Source organism: Apus apus, chromosome 1 (genome assembly GCF_020740795.1).
Source record: "Apus apus isolate bApuApu2 chromosome 1, bApuApu2.pri.cur, whole genome shotgun sequence".
NCBI lineage: Eukaryota > Metazoa > Chordata > Aves > Apodiformes > Apodidae > Apus > Apus apus.
In genome coordinates this window covers 6586517-6603977 of record NC_067282.1, presented here as the reverse complement: position 1 = coordinate 6603977, position 17461 = coordinate 6586517, and the positions used below count along the sequence as shown (strand labels likewise).

The following is a 17461-nucleotide window of genomic DNA, read 5'->3' as shown; positions in this document are numbered from 1 at the left end:
TACCACCCATCTGGGCAACCTGTGCCAGTGTTTCACCACCCTCATTGTAAAACATTTCTTCCTTATATCTACTCTGAATCTACTTTCTTGCAGGTTAAAACCATTAACCCTTGTCCTATGGCCCTACTTAAATATCTGTCCCCATTTTCTGGCCTTCCCCTAAGTGGAGTTTGAGAGGAAGGAACATATGGCTCCTGTGATTGTGCCCTACAAAATAGGCATTTGGAGTTGGGTTCTTAATTGTTCTTAATGTTAAATTCGCCCACTTCCAGATTTGAATATAGGTGGTGGTGACAATGGGGAGGTGAAGAAGGGTTGAGAGAGAACAGGGAGAAGGGCTTTGCATCTATGCTGTGGATGGAGATGTCCACCCTTGGGTATGCTGAAGAAGACAAAATAATACTCATCAGAGCAGAAATAATTATAAACACTAGGCTACAGTCATGTGTCAGCACTCTGTCCCAATAAATATTTAATTACTCCATATAAATTGGAAACATCCCAATGAGAAAAAGTAAAACAATACTTGCCAGCACAATACACAGTGCACTGTCATGGGTGAGAAGAGAAGCAGTATCAGCTCCTCTCTGGTCAAGAAGGGAGCTGAATATAGATTGCCACATCCTTGGAAAATACCCTAACCAAATAGGTCCTTCATAAGAAACATTGTATCAGCAGTGCCTTTACATGTTTTAAATTAGGTCTAGCTACGTCCTTACAGAAAAGTGATCATGATTCTTAATTGGAATAAGGTACCAACTTCTTGAGGCAGATTTTATGGGAATGACATCTTGCTCCACTTTTGGAATTTATTCCTTTTAGATTATAGGTGTGTTCTGGGTTTTGAGGACTTTAATCCTGGACATCAATTTCTTCCCATCACTGCACCACAAGATGTGGTCCTTAAGTGATACCTGGACATGGTGAGATACCTCAGACACTATAATTCCCACTTCCCTCTTGTGACTCAACTCTTAAGTCGTCTCAAACCTCACACACAGTCCTTGAAGTATCCAGAACAGAAAGGAATTAAAACCTGCAGTTACCAAATTCTGAGTTAGTATTTTCATTAATAAACACATTTTGCAGAGTCGTTTCCAAGATTTTTTTATACATATGGAGACATAGAGATACATAAAGAGATATATAGTGCCTGTGCTGTCAAGACTAATTGCCTTCCCCAGCGCTCCAAGGCTTTTTGTTTTGGAAACCAAAATATTTCATAGCCTTAAGTACAGCTCCTTTGAGAAGAATCTAAGCCAACTAAATATTTTCTTTCCCAGAAGACCAGACTTTTAATAGGACCCAGGAATTGTTTTTACATGGCACATCACTTAAAATGACAAGGCTGCTGAGGAAGAGCAGGCCACAAAGGTCATGGTAAAAGACAGAAAGGCAGAGAAGCTGGAAGTTCTTCTTACTATATATGATTAGTTAAACATATGTGTAGGTGCTTTTTGGAACAGGATTGAATAAACTGTTCTCCATGTCTACTGCAAGCTGAACAAAAAACTAATGGGTTTTCACTGAAGTTAGAGAAACTCCAGTTTGTCATCAGGAAAGATGTTCTATCAGCCAGGGAATAAGATACCTGGAGAAGTTGTTGAGTTTTCACTGTGGGAGGTTTTAAAAACCAAATTAGACAAAACACATCAGGAACAGCTCAAATACAGTTGATCTGCCTTAGGGCAAGAGAACAGACAAAAGGATTTTTTTAGGTCTTCTTCAGAGCTATACTCTACGGTTCCTACATCACAATTAATATGTTGGACTTGTTCATTTATTACCAGATATGTCACATTCCCTACTTGCTGTATGAATATATGAAATAAATATGAGCCTTCAAAAGTAGAGCTTAGTAAACATTTTTAATCAATACTGAACTTGCCCCAAACACTGTTCCATTGATTTGGAAGCAATCCACCAATTTAAGTTGATTTTGTCAAGTTGGATTTACAGAAGGGAAAACAACAGGGATAGATTCACACAAAGAAGAATTCATACATGTCCTTTTTTCCTTATTCTCTAACACACACCCACTGAAATTATTTTGGTCTGTGATATTTACAGCTCTGCCAGATACATTGCCACACATATTTCATTTCTGTACAGGGTGAAATGTGAAAATAATATGATGACAGGTAACATTGCACTTTGCATCTGGAAACATTGAGTTCACCTCATGTTCTAATGACCAACAAAGCTGTTAACAGTGGAGTAAAAATCAAGAGTGTGGTGTTTAAATGCCTAGGCCATACCAGAAGCTTTACCAATTTCATGAGGGCCAGGAGCTCCATCAGAAAAACAAAGCTGTGATAATTATCACTGAACCCCCAAATATATTTTGTAATTCCACTGTTTGTAGCAATTGGCTTCTATGTGGGGTCATTCACTCTAAAAATTTGGATGCAATTAGTTCTGGCATATACGGTGAGCTAATATATTCCCCTGACTTTTCACTTGCTTTTGCAAAAGCCATTCAAAATTACAGTTTGATCTTGGTAGATGTCTCTCTTCTGAGGCACTCCTTGAGGACAGGAGATTATAGGATTGGTTGTGACCCTTCCATCTCTCTTAAATGAGGAAGATCCAGTCTTTGGATGCTGAAAGATCTAGCACAAACCACTATAGTAATTGCAGGTGCCAGGAGAGGCAGTTTAGAGGCCAGTCATCTCTGTATGGCAAATTTGTATGGTAATAGAAGCAACAATCTACAGACATTTCTGTTATCTAAAAGCCTGCACTTTTGGAAAAGCAAATACATCAACACAAAGGAAGGGTCATAAGACACCTGACCTGGACAGTGAAAGCTGCTTTCCTTTTAAATCAGCAATTAAGACTTGAATGAAAATACAGAAAAAGAACCAATTTATACAAAAATTTAACATTTAAACAGCCAAGGAAGGTTTCAAATGGAAGGCATGGAAGGGGGCTGGCCAGTAGACTGAATAATCACATCGGGTTTTGATTGCAGGGGAACACTGCATGAAAGTAAAAAGATTTTTTTCTTTCCACATTTGGGATATGTAATTGAGAGTAGGAAAGGCAAGTACAAAACCACCAGCTCCCATAAGGAATAGACCATGAATAAAAATTTCTGCAACGTATTAGATTATCCACTTGCATTTTCATAGGGCAATTTCTCATAGAAAACAAAGTACTGTATTGGATTTTTACAGCAGCTGGTACATTTAGCATGTGCTAACAAGTTCTGACTTGGAACTGCTGATAGGATATTCTGCAGTCAAAAGGAAAAAAAACCAATACAAAAGTCTATACTTCTAGTCTGTTCTGTCTGCAGTTGGACCCTCAGAACATATATAAGTATGATTTTTTAAGGAACTATACAATTTGTGCTTCCATTACACTGATGAAATTTATGGATAAATGGCAAATTAAAAATGAGGACACCCAGGATTCTGACTGCCAGCACCCTGGCTTGAAATGCTTGTTCCAGTTTCTAAGCAATAGTTTTCTATTGTTTTGCTATAAGCCAGAAAGCCATTTTCATATGCTAAGCAAAATTTGGAGTTAGCCCTATATATTCTATTATTCTCAGCACAGAATTTGGAACTTAAATTCCCCTGGACAAGACTAGCAGCACACCTCTTGGCAATGAGGTTAAAGATGGGGTTGAGGGTCAAATACTTTGATGAGGCTGGAAAGAAAAGAGAGTCTGTGATGCACTGTCTTTCTCAGGTGGTTCAAGAGATAACATGCTGGAATACACTTTCACCATTTTAAAGCATTTAGCTTCATGCAAAAAAAAAAAATTAAAAAAAATATGACAAGGATTAGCTAGCTCTGTCTGCAAGCTGGGACTCAAGTGTTAAATCATTCATGGGATATATCCTACATTAATCTTAAGACTCATTTGTACTGATTTCACTCAAAATCAGAATGCTTGTTCTCATTAATTCTGCAAGCTTCCTTTGCTAATTAATTTTTACAATAAATTTCTTCATTTCTTCAGAGAGTTTTGTTCTAGCTGCCTGAAATTCCAATTCATCTTTCTAAAGAATCACATATAAAATGTCAAGTAGAGTGACAATTTCTTTCTGGGTTTTATATTTTAAAAGAGGGAAGCTCTTAAAAGTAGTTATGCCTACAGAAGGTATTTTGGAACAACTTTTAAAACTTGAAATATCTTTTGAACCATAAAAGCAATGGAAATTATTGTACATTTCCCTCATGTTTGATTTTGGTCTGAAGATTTGCAGTTTGCAGTTCATGCCCACTCCATTTCTGTCTCACTTTTTAAGAACACAGCAATTCGTTGCTTGGTTCTGTGGAGTTTGTTTTCATCTTTGAAGTATAAACATGGTGGGAGACAATCAGTTTAGATAGCTAATTTAGTTAATAATAGTCTGCAGGCAGCCAGGGGCAGATTGGAGCCAGTGGTGACAAAGAAATGTTTTGGATCCTGACACTGATTACAGAAGAAAAGCAAAGGTGTTTAACTTTCTTCTATACATCTGTTCCTCATACAGAGACTATTTTGGTTGATATCTCTGCACTTGGGCTATGGAAAAATCCAGCCCAATGTCAGTCCCATAATTATGAAAGGTCCTATTACATTTTTTTACACAGGATATAATCACTGGACTATGAATAACCTCAGTGGTTATTAGCAAGTAAAGGAGATATATTCTCTTTTGGGGGAAATCACATGACACCAAGTGTCAGGTAAAGTACACCAAAGATGAGATAAAGTTCCTACTTCCCCTTTGACAGATGTCAGTTGAAAGGATTAAGAAGTCAGCAGCATATTCAAGGTCAGAGAGATAACACTACACATCTTCCATATTCTACCCTAACTCCATAATTAAGGCCAGTCTTTCGATCTTGTAAAACATTGCTTGGCCTTTCTCAGGCTTGAGACATCTCACTCAGTGTATACATTTTAATTCTTAATCTTGTTAATTACCTCTTGGTTTTTCTGCAGTTTTTCATCGTCTGTGGCAGATGTTGTCTTCTCCCATTTCTCTGCAACTTGATTTGCTTCTTCTATTTTTTGCTCATAGCTTTTCTGGGAATTTAGCAGTGTCACTTCATAAAATTCTTGAATATCTGTTTGTAAAGAGGAACAAGCAAAAGACATTATTTGGTATCTTGGCTTTTAAATCCCTGGTATTTTTCTTTGGCCTATATATACTTACTCATTATCATCATCATGATAAACATATATTAACTTTCCAGCAGAAAGCACCAATATGCAAATTTTCTTTCTAAAATGTCAGTGAGATTCTTGACATATATTGTCATTTTAAAGGTTCTTACAAATCATTTCAAAGAAGTAAAGCAATAATATTTATAAGAGATCCAAGAGCATGTTACAGATACACATGAATAATATAGGTAGAACAGACCCTTACACAGGGAGAAGTCACAGATCATTTTGACTGGTGAACTAGAAATTTTCAAATGTGAAATACTCTAAGTGAAGCTTGTTGGCAAACACCCATCCCAGGCACCTGAGCCACTCCCAGCCCTACCTGCAGGTGCATTTGGGAACATTTTTAAGTGGGATGCACAGCTTGAAGGAAGACTTTGTGGATTCATCACTTCAACCTGTTGTCATTCAGAAGTAGTAAGTTAATGTTTTGTTTCACCTAAGAGTAAGCCACAAGCTAGGTCTTCTGTCCTCTCCAGATGTTCCTATCACACTCATTTCTATGGGGTATGAACAGATATACAAGATCCAACAGCAAAAATACTTCCACTGAAAACTCTGCATGTAATGACCTAAGGAGAGGAAAAAAGTGTTTGCTTCCTTGAGGCAAGAAGTTTTTAGTCATGACAGACCCATTGATTATTAAAGATATTTCACTCACCAAAGAAGAAAAATCAAGAACATACTTTCTCTTGGTTAAGAAAGGAAGAAAATAATTTTGGAGAGAAAGATTGTATCTACCTGAATAACCTCTGGGACTTCAAAGGAGGGACTGGTTATAAAAACTACCATACTTTTAATGAGCATCTCTCTCTAATGAGCACTATCTACCATGCAAAGAGTACAGGAGGGCATAACCCTCAACATGTAGGTATCTGGAGGAGCAGAGGAGGCAGAGAAACCTTTCTTGGTTTGGGTGAAAAAAATATAGGAAAAAATCAAGCTTTTTGTACTTACACAATGTCTTTCATAAAAAATTGTGACTGTATTTGGTGAAGAAATGTTCTGTTTGCATGTTACCTTCCATTGAATTGATTAATAGTAGCCTCAAAGTAACCAGATAATCAGAGAAAATTTCTTCTTAATGGAAGCTGTGATAAATCTATATCTAATAGTATCAGGAGCCCAAACCCTCCAAAATGCTCCAGCATGTCTAAAAATAAATGGTATGTTCCTCAGGAAAACTTCTTTGACCAGAAGAGAAAAATCTGCCAGCATTAGTCATAGAACCTGTTTGGCAAAGAGGAAAACACTGGGGTCATGTCTGGAGTTCAGAGGCAACCAAGGATTTTGTCACACAGACTCAGATCCCAGATCTGGCCCAGGAAGGCATTAGTTCTAACCATAATGAATAACCTGCCATGGTGGTACCCCTACATCTTCTGTTACATGCTGTCTCACACAACAGGAGAGTGAACTGGATTGCATGTGCCAAGCAGAGCTAAAGGAGCAGGGGGGCACAGAGAGGCACACAGCAGAGGGGACAGATTTTCCACATCTTTCAAGGGCCAGTCAAAAGTACTGAACTGGGTCCGTGTTCATGCTCCCATGAAGTCTCTGGCCAGATCTCTAGGAGCTGCTCTTCCCTCTTTAGTAACAACTACAACTGAACTCTTCTTCTAACTCCTTCTATAACTTTAGACTCATTGTGTACTCTATTTCTATGTACAGTGGAAAAAAATTAATTAGACGTTTTAATATTAACATTGATAACTCTGATCTATAGGATGTAGATACAAACTTCCTTCTCACATAACATATTGGTAAGAATTTATATTTCATATTGGTAAGAACATTTAATTCCACTATTAAAACCGAAACCTACTTTTCAAATTAAAAGCTAGAGGATAACTGCAATGGGAATGGAAGTTTCTCCATTCTCATTTGGGGGATTTTTTATGGTCATTTTGAACACTCATCATAAAATTGCAAACAGTTGTTCTATATGGGTCGATGCCAGGTCAATTTGTATTGCAACTGCAAGTAAAACGTATCAGGCTAATATGTAATTATCTCTAGATAAATCTCTGCAGAAACAAACTAGAAATTGCCCTCTGGCAGTGGCATTCAGCTGGCATAGCTGTCATTATCAGAGTATTAATTGGGTTGACAGCAGTCAGTCAGGGAAGTGCAGCAGAGTGCTTTCACTCTAAACTTTAAAGGCTGCCTTGCCCTCGTGTTTTCATTAAAAATAATGTGGGATCCACATTTGCATGTGCAGTGCATGCACATTGTGCAGAGTAAATATTAAAAACTCAGTATCTTTTTAAAGGTCCTTATCTATTCTGGGGAGGGCCCTGGGTTGCTTCACTAGAATAATGATCACTGGTGTGCAGAGGAGAGCATTTCAGTGTACCTAGATGGTTACAGAAGAGAGCACAGGGGATTCACTTAGTTGGTTGCTTTGTTATTCCGTAAGCTCAAATTGCCATTTCTCTGGAACAAGGGCAGCCAGTGACTTGCAGTCAATCAAGGTTAGCAGAGAATAGAATCTGTAATTTGCTCTGAATAAAACCTGCTCTATTGAGTAATCTCCATTATGTGAGAGGTGCAAACCATGCTAGGAGGGGAAAAGGGCTGAATGCTACTGAGGATGAGAAAAGAGGTATTTAGGAGGTGATCGGATCAATCAGCTGTAGAATGAAGCTTGGAGCCAAGGTCATAAAAAGTAGTTGTGAGAGCATGGTAAGTGTGATGTAAAATGGACAAAATACAGTCTGTCTCCTCGTGGGACCTTACAGGAGGTTAATTCAACAACGAGATTAAAATCTTACACAAATGAAATGTGTATGTTTTGGCACTATATTCCCTCCCTTCCATGAAAACAAGTGCAGATTTCATTTTAAAATGGCAGTATTACTATTGATGAAATCTGTGAGCACAAAACATTTCTCCAGATCTCTGTACCACTCCGAACATTTTGTTAAGCACAGAATTAATGTTTGTTTAAAGTGGCTGTGAATCTCACTGGATTTTCAGTCCAACTGAATTTGTTCATTTATATGTTAAGAGATTACTTACTTTATTTCATAAACTCTACTTGCTCTTCCTTTAGCCTAGCCCAAATTCTTTTGTTAGTTTTGCTGTACAATGATAAATTGCACACAATAAATTATATATATTCTAATATGAAGTGATCCTAAATATACTATGATATATTCTCTTTTAGATAAATCCATCACTGGGGAAATGGGAAAACAATTTTTCTTTGCATCAGCACTACAGCGAACATATCAGTATCACTTTAAAAATGCCCATGGACAATTATACCATAAATCACTGCATCTGTGCTCTGCAGGCAAATTGCAAGGACCCCCCTCTCCCCAGTCTTACAGACCTGTGCAAGAGTGAGCAGGGTCTAACCTCAGTAGGCATACCAGGGAGCACTTTCTTTTACTATAGCTGGATGCACTTCCCCATGTGAAGTCTTTTTTTCTTAACTATTGTTTAAAAAAAAAAAAAAAAAGTATTAAATATTTAGGCTCAAATTTGAGTTGTGCGAGCTCTTACCTATTTTTTTTTTTTTCTTTTTAAAGGCAATTTAAATTATTTGGATAAAGAATAAGAACTGGAGAAGACAGAAATGTCATATTCACACAGAAGAGTGACCTTTCTTTCAGACAGCAGCTACATGGAAAGTAAAATGTGATCAGATGAAGTTGAACAGGCTGCCTAAACTCTGCCATTTCCTGGCTTCTGAGTGATTGGTGCTGCAGCCCTGTGACCATTATTCCAGTACAACTTCTGTTCCAATTTATATGCATTACAATATCCATTCATTATAGGAACACTTCACAACTGTCATAGCAGAGGGGTTAAATAATATGAAAAGGCAAAAATGTTGAACAGCCTACACTACTTTCTGTCTTCTATGACCATGGGCTTTTGCCAGCATTCTAATGAGGAAAAATAAGATAAAGCAATACAATTCTTCATTCATCTGTAAGCACTTCAGCACCAGAAAGACAGAAGTAAATTGAAGGGAATTCAGACAAAGACAGATGATTAAAGGTCTGAGAGGACTAACTTTTGAGCAAAGATTAAAGGAAGAGAATAATAACAACATATACTTTCATACTCCCTCTCATTTCAAAGCAAAACAAACATTAAGAACCATATAGTTTTGGCTAAAAAAAATTGCACAAGGCCTCAAAGAGAAGCAAACCAGCCAGGCTGAACTGTGGAAACCCACAAACGAGCACACAAGGTATATCTGTCCCTTTGTGATCAATAACCCATTTAGAGCAGCTTCAGAATCACCAGTGGATTCAGGACAATGTTGTTCCATTTTAAAAAGACCTCTTTGCAGGGAAGGGTCAATATAGCTGCACAAGCATACCTGAAATGATTGTCTGGTGTGTTAGGAAGGAAGCAGGAGCCACCCACTCCTACAGGCTTTTCTCCTATGTTCAAGATACTTGCTGGTGTGATTTAAAATCAGAAGGGAAAGGTGGTGAGCATTTCCTCCTATATATGTATCTTGGTGCCCTCTCTACTAATGACCCATCTTCAGCTGTGTAAATCAGCATAATCCAGCTGGCAGCCCCAATGCTGGATGAAGTATCTGAGACAGCTTGGCATCTGTATGATGATAGATTTGCAGGATAACAGACTCGGGATTCAGAAGACAGGAGGCATAAAGAAAACCAAAGTAGGAGTGAAGAGAAAATTTCTTGTACCTCTTTTGCCTTTTAAAAAAATAAGGGGAGGAAAAGGGAAGTCTGTATTCCAGTAACAAAGAAGCCGATGCTAGGCTTTTGGATACCATCTATATTTTATAGAACACAAACAATTAAGCTTAAAAGGATAATCTTGTACACAGCTTAACCTGAATTTGTACTGCATGTATCAGCAAATGCTGCCTCCCCAGTGACCTGATGGTACCTGTGGCCACTCATAAGAGAGCAGTGCAAACTATTCCACACACCAAACCTTATCCAAACTCCACTAAGTAGCAGACACTAACCCACCACAGCATGTTTTAACCTCCAGGAGGAGAGTACGCTGTGCTGACAGCTGTTCCAAAAGCTGTTACCTTCATCTGTGCCTAGCAATGAGCGAGGATTTCCTTGTGACATGTATCTTCTTACCACCCCTCTTCCCTCTACACAGATGATGTGTTAAAACCATTTAGAAATGGTACCAATATTCTGGTTTCTGCAGTAATTTTCTGATGCTCCTGCAGATAGCTGAACATTTTTGCAAATAACTGTAACATCATTAACAATGTAGAATCCCATTACCCAAGAAATTAGTTCTCTGTGCATCATATTTCTCTAGACCCAAACTGGGACTTGGAACTAATTTTCTGTAGGATAAAAAGAAGGGTTGTTTTTTCTTCTCCTTCTTGAGGTCCTTAGCCATGGAATTCATTTTTCCTGAGCTGTGCCAGTGCCCTGACTTGCTTTGCGGTGTAGCTCCCATCTGTTTTTCCAGGGCATTTAGGGACAAGGTGGAATGGGGGTCTAAGGCAACACACAAACACAAGCTGTTTCCTTCCTGGGAAATTTGGGACAGTCTTTTTGTCTATGTGTAGGATAGTGTCTGATACATATCTTTTAATGTTGTGTAACCCAGCACAAACAGCTACTGTCTGGCAGAACACTGCGAGTCAAAATAAAGTCAATTATTACAGGGTCTTGCTGCAAGACTTTTTTTTTTTTATTTATTTTAACTAAGGGAAAATTGCAATGTACATCTAAATGGCATCATTTACATCCTGGGGAGCAGATTATGGACGGTCAGCTTCAGCCATCTGGTCAGAATTATTAGGTAGGAGTAAGGAGGATTGTGCAGGATGTTGCTCAAGAAGTAAAACTGACTCACACAGTAGAAGTAGCAGGGAAGAGAGATCAGGGCTCATACCCGCCTGCCAGTAAAGGGCTTTGAAGGTCCTGCTCATGGATGAAGTCCAAAAAGAGGTTAAATAACATACTTCACCAAACACAACTATGTTTTGTGAGTTTTTTTCAAGTAAAATGTTTCCATATTAAATGAAATAGCCATTATAAAAGAGACAAAATAGAAAGTAAGAGAAGAAAAGATCTTAACTTGAATCTGGGTGAGTTTTCAACTAAAGCAGAGCTATGGCATAGACCTTATGTGAGAAATGGCAGATCTCCAGTTATCAAGCTGGTACATAGCTTTATGATCATGGTGAGCTCAAACCTGCCCCCATTAGCATCCCTCAGTGCAGCAGCAGTCAAAAATGCCTTTCCCATTTCAGCTGTATCCCATCCCCAGGGCTCCACACATACTTGTCTCGAGTCTGCACTAATAGAGGTGGTGTGAGATTCAGCAATAAAGGAAAAGCTCAAGGCTTATTTTTGCAATTAGCAGGGGTAACACCAAGATAGATCAAGTCAAAATGAAACTGAGGAGCCCTGTGGCAAGGTTTTCAAACATAAGCTTTTGGTGCACGAGAAACATAGATGCCAACCCAACAGCAATAGCTACTGCAGAAGGAGAGAACAGGTCCTCTACTCCATGCAGGCAGTGAAATGGTGCCATGCAAGCCAGGGAAGCAGTCCCCTGCCAAATGCCTACAGTTGATAAATGTTCCTAAATCTATTAAAAGCAGCACACTCCAGTAGAACATGTACCAAAGTAGGCAGGAAGAAATATGGTTTCTGTTATTAGCCTGTCTTGATTCTTGAGCTTCAGCAAATCCCTTCTCCTTGGCCTAGATAACTTTTTGAGGTCCCTTCCAAGCTGAATTATCCAATGATCCTATGATCCTTTGTGCATTGAGGCTGTAAGCTCTTTGAGGCAGAAACCATTGCTAAGCAGGTACACACCTGAAATTATATCCTTTTATAAAAAAATCTTGGAAACATGCTATGTGCTGTAAGAAATAACTAAATTGTTAGTAATTAATGACCTTTGCAATAATTGTTTAGGAGCATGAAAACAAAATATGTTTTTGAGTAATTCTGGCTTTGCTGTACAATGGTATCCTGATTGGTTTTTGTAATATACTCAAAACACAATCAGAGCTCTCCCAAACTTCTCAGCTATGAATATCTGCTTCAAAGGCAGCTGTCCAAAATCCAGGGAGATTAAATATTCAACACAGATTGCTGCACACAGAGAAGACAAAAGAATTGCTGCAGCCCTCTCTATGTAAGTGATGTTTATGTTAACAAGGGAAAAGAAGCAAGCAGTAAGTCAGACAGTAAAGTCATTATTTAAAGCTGTTTGGGGAGGACATTGAGCGTATTACTACAGTTTTGCCCATGTCTTCTAACCACTTATTCATATATAAGCATCATCACAGTCTGGATTTGATCTTTCATAATTGACAATATGTTATGGTTAATATCTATGGTTGCTGATTGTGTTTTCAATGGAGCAAGAAAAGAAACGGTAAGAGAGGTTCAGTAATGCACAGGAACACAGTTGAAAGTGGGCACAGCTGATTAAATTGGCAATTGTCACACTCAGTTCTAGTTCTACTCATTCTGTTTCTGAAGTTTAAGCTGCAGAAGAGCAGAACAACAAACTCCAAATCCTGTGGCAAGGTTTCACTGTAAACATGCTGGCCAGGGCCTGCAGATCAATGCCTGACCTCCAAGAATCAGAGCAGGACCACGAGCACTTTGTACCCCAGGACAACGAGGCATATAATTGAACCTGTTCCAGGACTTTTTTTTCCAATAAAAAGCTATGTAAATAGAAAGTGCTCTTAATTTTACTAAGTGTTTAAAAGTAACAGCTAAGGAAGCTCCAAGAGGCCAAGGCAAGGATTCCTGTGCTTCAGAAGAGACCTTTTATAAAATGATATATTCCTGAAAGAAGAAGGTTTGTGTCAGGTTCTTTTCCTGTAAGTTTATATACAAACCTTCAGCTTTTTTTTCAGCCCTGTGTATCGCTCTCCATGTACCAGTCAGAGACTGTGACAGTTATTTACAGACAACAATAAGGTGTACCTTAGGGAAGAGGCATTATTCCTTGTGTGGAGAGTTGGATGCAAAGCCATTACTGGAGAGATTTTCCCTTGCTTCTGTGTAGCAGTTAACAGTTATTATTGCGCATTTCTGATCCTGCTGGAGGATCATGCAGCCCCACTGTGGGTCACGGAAGTTGTGAATAGACTTTCATATGAATGGTTCCAACATGCACTTAAACAGCTGTTATAGAGAGTTCAATACTGTTCAGCTGTATCATTTGTTTATTGTGTGAAGAATATCAAGTGAAATACTGTATACCAGACCAGAACCAGTAAAGGATACATCAGTCTATAATCCTTTATAAGTCAGATTAATTTTATATAGGCTTTTCCACTGCAGCTGCACATAAATAGGTTAGGAGTAGGTAGGGAAGATGGAAGATCTAGTGCATAGAGCATGTGTCTTGGGACCTGCAGGCTTTGGAGTAGCTGCAGGTACTTACTCAGCAGCACAGTGAGGGTCCACCCAGCAGCACCCAGTTTGCTGAAAGTCTGAAAACCAGAACAGATCTGCCTTCCCATCTCAAATCTCTCAGATGTTTTTCTCCAACACACACAGCAGCACAACCAGCTGGGGCTGTGCAGAAGGCAACGGGGTCAAGTTATGGCATTTTATGAGATCTGCAGCCCCAAGTGTCAGCCCTGGTTTCTAGACACTGGCCAGTGGCTTCACACACCACACAAGCCAGCAATTCCTCCAGGGAGAGCTGATGCTCCAGGGCAAGCATGGAAATTCTGGGGGGGAGGTAGGAACAGAGTAATTAAGTCACCTCAGGATTAATTATATCTGTTCACAGGTTCAACTCACTGTAATCCCCCCTATGCATTCTCTAAACTCTTAAAATTTTCTGGTGAAAGCAATTTGGTTTTAAAGACAACTAAAGCATCATCTTCTGAACAGGAAAAGAGAAGCGGAACATGGAGTGTATATATGGGTTTGTGTATAAAGGTGTGTGTGAATGTATATAAATATATATGTATATGTCTCTTTTAATCCAACATGGCCATTGCCAGAGCACAAAGATAAGGTTGTGATTTCAGGAGAGCTCTCAGACACACAGCAATGCAGCATCAGCATGAAGACCACCTTGGCTCCAATGCAGGAATAAGGTACCAATAGCTTGGCAGGAACCTGAGCAGCTCTTTCACATCAAACGTTTAAAATACAGCTGATGTGGCAGAGGCCCTCGAAACTGCACTGCAAGGACATCCCTCCAGCCTGCCTGACACAGTGCCCTAGGTGCCCTCCAAGGAGAGGAGAAAGTCAGGAAGGGAGCTGCTTGTCTAATAGGCATTGTTCACCATTTATATGCCAAGGATCTGATTTTCAAAAGGTACTTGCGTATTTTACTTTCCAACACTAATAGTCACATGGCAAATTACATTGTTGCTCTTACAGCACACCTGATAACCAGCTCAGGGCAGGAACATCTGTGTCAGCCTCTTCACACTGAATTTTTGCCTTCCCGTCTACCATAGATTGTTAACAACATCATCCTTCCTCTCTCCTAACTAATTTGAAACCCCATACTATGCAGAACTTGCCACCACAAAGCAGATACCTGCACAGGGCTTGTACCTCAGGTACATTGCATTTTTTTCAACTGCTTCTTGTGTAATGAATGCTGCCCATGCTGAGAATGGGCTTGGCATTTATTACGTCACCGTGAACTGATGTGACTTCCAAGCTCAAGAAATGTCACACGTTGGTCTCCTGTCTTTCCCAAAATTTTTCCTCTTTAACCCCATGAAGACTGCCAATGAGTGGTGTGGGAATCTCAGATACCCAGGCCTTACCCTAAGGAAATGCTTATGAGCCATACCTGAAAAACACAGTAAAGGTAAATTTTGTTTATTCTTGTGCAAGACTTCAGGGAGTGGTCCATTAGGAGCCCCAAGAGCCAGAAATCCAAATCAGACACACTTCCCCAAGGCAATGTAAGAGCATTTTTAGGAAAACCCCATGTCAATCTATGAGGAATTAGTAATAATTACTTCCTGGCCTTTTTCTTCAGCCTACGATGAAGCATCTTCATAGCCAACCCCTTTTGACTGTCACTTTAAACATAAAGATCAGACAAAGTATTTAAACACAACTTTTCTTCCCAGTCCTTTCACTTCCCAAAGCAACTCTTTACCTCCTTTAATCACTCCCAGGTCTCCCCTAGGAACATCTTCCCTTCTGTATCTCTTACCCTTTCACTGCATATACCTCACAGTCATCTTTATACTCAATAACCAACTTTTTCTGATACCAAAGTACACAGCCCCAGTTTCTCTAGTGCATGGTATCATACAACCCTCAGGTAACCTGAGCCACAATTCAGTCCTCATTTTTGGTGAGGTGCTTTGTAAAGTCAAATACATGTGACTACAGGGCTGCAGTCTCCATCCTCATCTTCCCTCTGCATTCCAGGTACAGCTGGCTGCCTGCCCATAAGCCAGGCCAAGCAAGGGCAACAAGCACCATACCTGAAAAATGCAGTAATGGTAATTTGGTTTATTCTTGTGTAAGACTTCAGGGAGTGGTTCATTAGGAACCCCAAGAGCAAGAAATCCAAATCAGACATGGAGCATCACAGGAGCTGCAGGGGAGGGAAACTGACCGTGTAAAGTTACATGCCTGAAACTCAAGAGGGTTCCCTCTTCCTGCCCAGATATACCTAATTCTGAAGATATCAACTATTTCAAGGTTTGCACTAAGAAGAAAGTATGCAGAAGATAGATGGAGAGGGAATAAAGTTTCAAATAATTTAAAACCTACCTACCTCTTTGATATGTGCCTAAGCTACGGGAAAAAAAAGCAAGAACACGTGTAGAAAACTGGGTTAACTACATTCCATGTCTCACTTCAGCTGTCTCTTTCTTCCCCTTCATTTTACTAGTGGGAAGTGTAATGTGAGTGGTAAAAACAGGGAAATGAGAACTTCAGACTGCAGATTCTATTTGCAGGTTTTCCACTGACTTGCTGTGTGACCCCAGGCAAATCGATCTCTCTGCATTTCAGCTTAACCTTCTGTAAAATTGAGATACGAATGCTTTGACTTACCCATAGGCTCACAGTGGGTGTTACACAGCTTAATTAATTAATGTTTGCTAAACACTTTAAATGAATGTTTCTATACAAGTTTAAATTATTACAGGTTGTACTTTTATAAACTCTGGCTTATAACCCGTGGACATATTTGCCACAATGTCAAACACAAGCCTTAAGATTGCTCCTCTGATGTAATAAATTACACTTTAAATGGACACTTTTGCTGGGGTGACTGTGACTCTACTTGTCTACACTTAACATTTACAGTCATTGCGCTAATTGGTCTAACCTTGTATTGCAGGTTTCCATGAACATCAAAAGACATCATTGGTCATGCTTGAATTTGTTTCACTTTATGTTCTCATGGGTTTAGTAACAGCTAAGAGACTTCATGTAAATTCATTGACATTTCCTAGTCCCTATTGGAAGAAGAAAATCTTGTATCCTTTACCGAAGTCCTTGCTAGTCTAGAATCTTTTTACTGCTCTCATTATCCTCATTCATATGTAATTGATTGGTTTATGGAGTCAGTACAAGTTCTTAACTTCACTAATTTAGGTTTTGACTCAGTACGAACTTATGCATTTATTCATGAATCACAGAACCATAGAAAGATTTGAGTTGGAAGGGACCTTTAAAAATCATCCAGTCCAACCCCTCTGCCGTGGGGAGGGATAAAATAATTTTGCAAAGTTTTTTCACTGACTCTTCCAGGGAAGGAATTCTGTTCTGTGCCCTGAATAAGGCCTCTCACCCCCTAAAACTTACGGTAGTCAGCAGGATAGGAGAAAGAAATGTTTTACAAGAAATTATGTTCCCAGATTCACTATTTTTTATACCATGTTTGATCTTTATCATGGGGAGATTCATATTATGAGTATAGTATGATACTTTTTAACAATAGTTTTTCAAGAGGAATAATTTGAAAGTTTTACTGCAGCATCTTTAAAAACATCTGACAGCAAAACCCAAGGAAGCAGAAAGGAATATGTTATTTAAAAGACATTATATAAATGCTAACATAGGAAGTGACCCACAGCCTGTGAATTAGCATATCATACGGCCCAGTGTCTTATCACAGAAAAAAAACAAAAAAAAAATGAGTACAGCTCCATGGGGAAGCTGACAGAGGAAAATTCCAGCTTAACTTAAGGCACAGCAGAAGCTCAGGACAACCATCTCAGACACAGAAATTTTAAAATAAACTAGCTTTGGAGGGGCTGGATGACACTGACATTGTCAAACTCCTGACAATAAAACAGATGGAGAATTAAATATAGATCACAAACTTTAGGGTTTCCTA

At 39.0% G+C, this 17461-nt stretch overlaps 1 protein-coding gene across 1 annotated transcript in view; it reads right to left on the bottom strand.

Moving 5' to 3' along the window:
* DLG2 (discs large MAGUK scaffold protein 2) overlaps nucleotides 1–17461 on the bottom strand; it is a 1033121-nt gene that overhangs the window by 903793 nt on the left and 111867 nt on the right. Inside the window, exon 4 of the mRNA XM_051620514.1 lies at nucleotides 4928–5070. Coding sequence (XP_051476474.1) covers nucleotides 4928–5070 — 143 coding nt within the window. The remainder of the gene's footprint in view (nucleotides 1–4927; nucleotides 5071–17461) is intronic.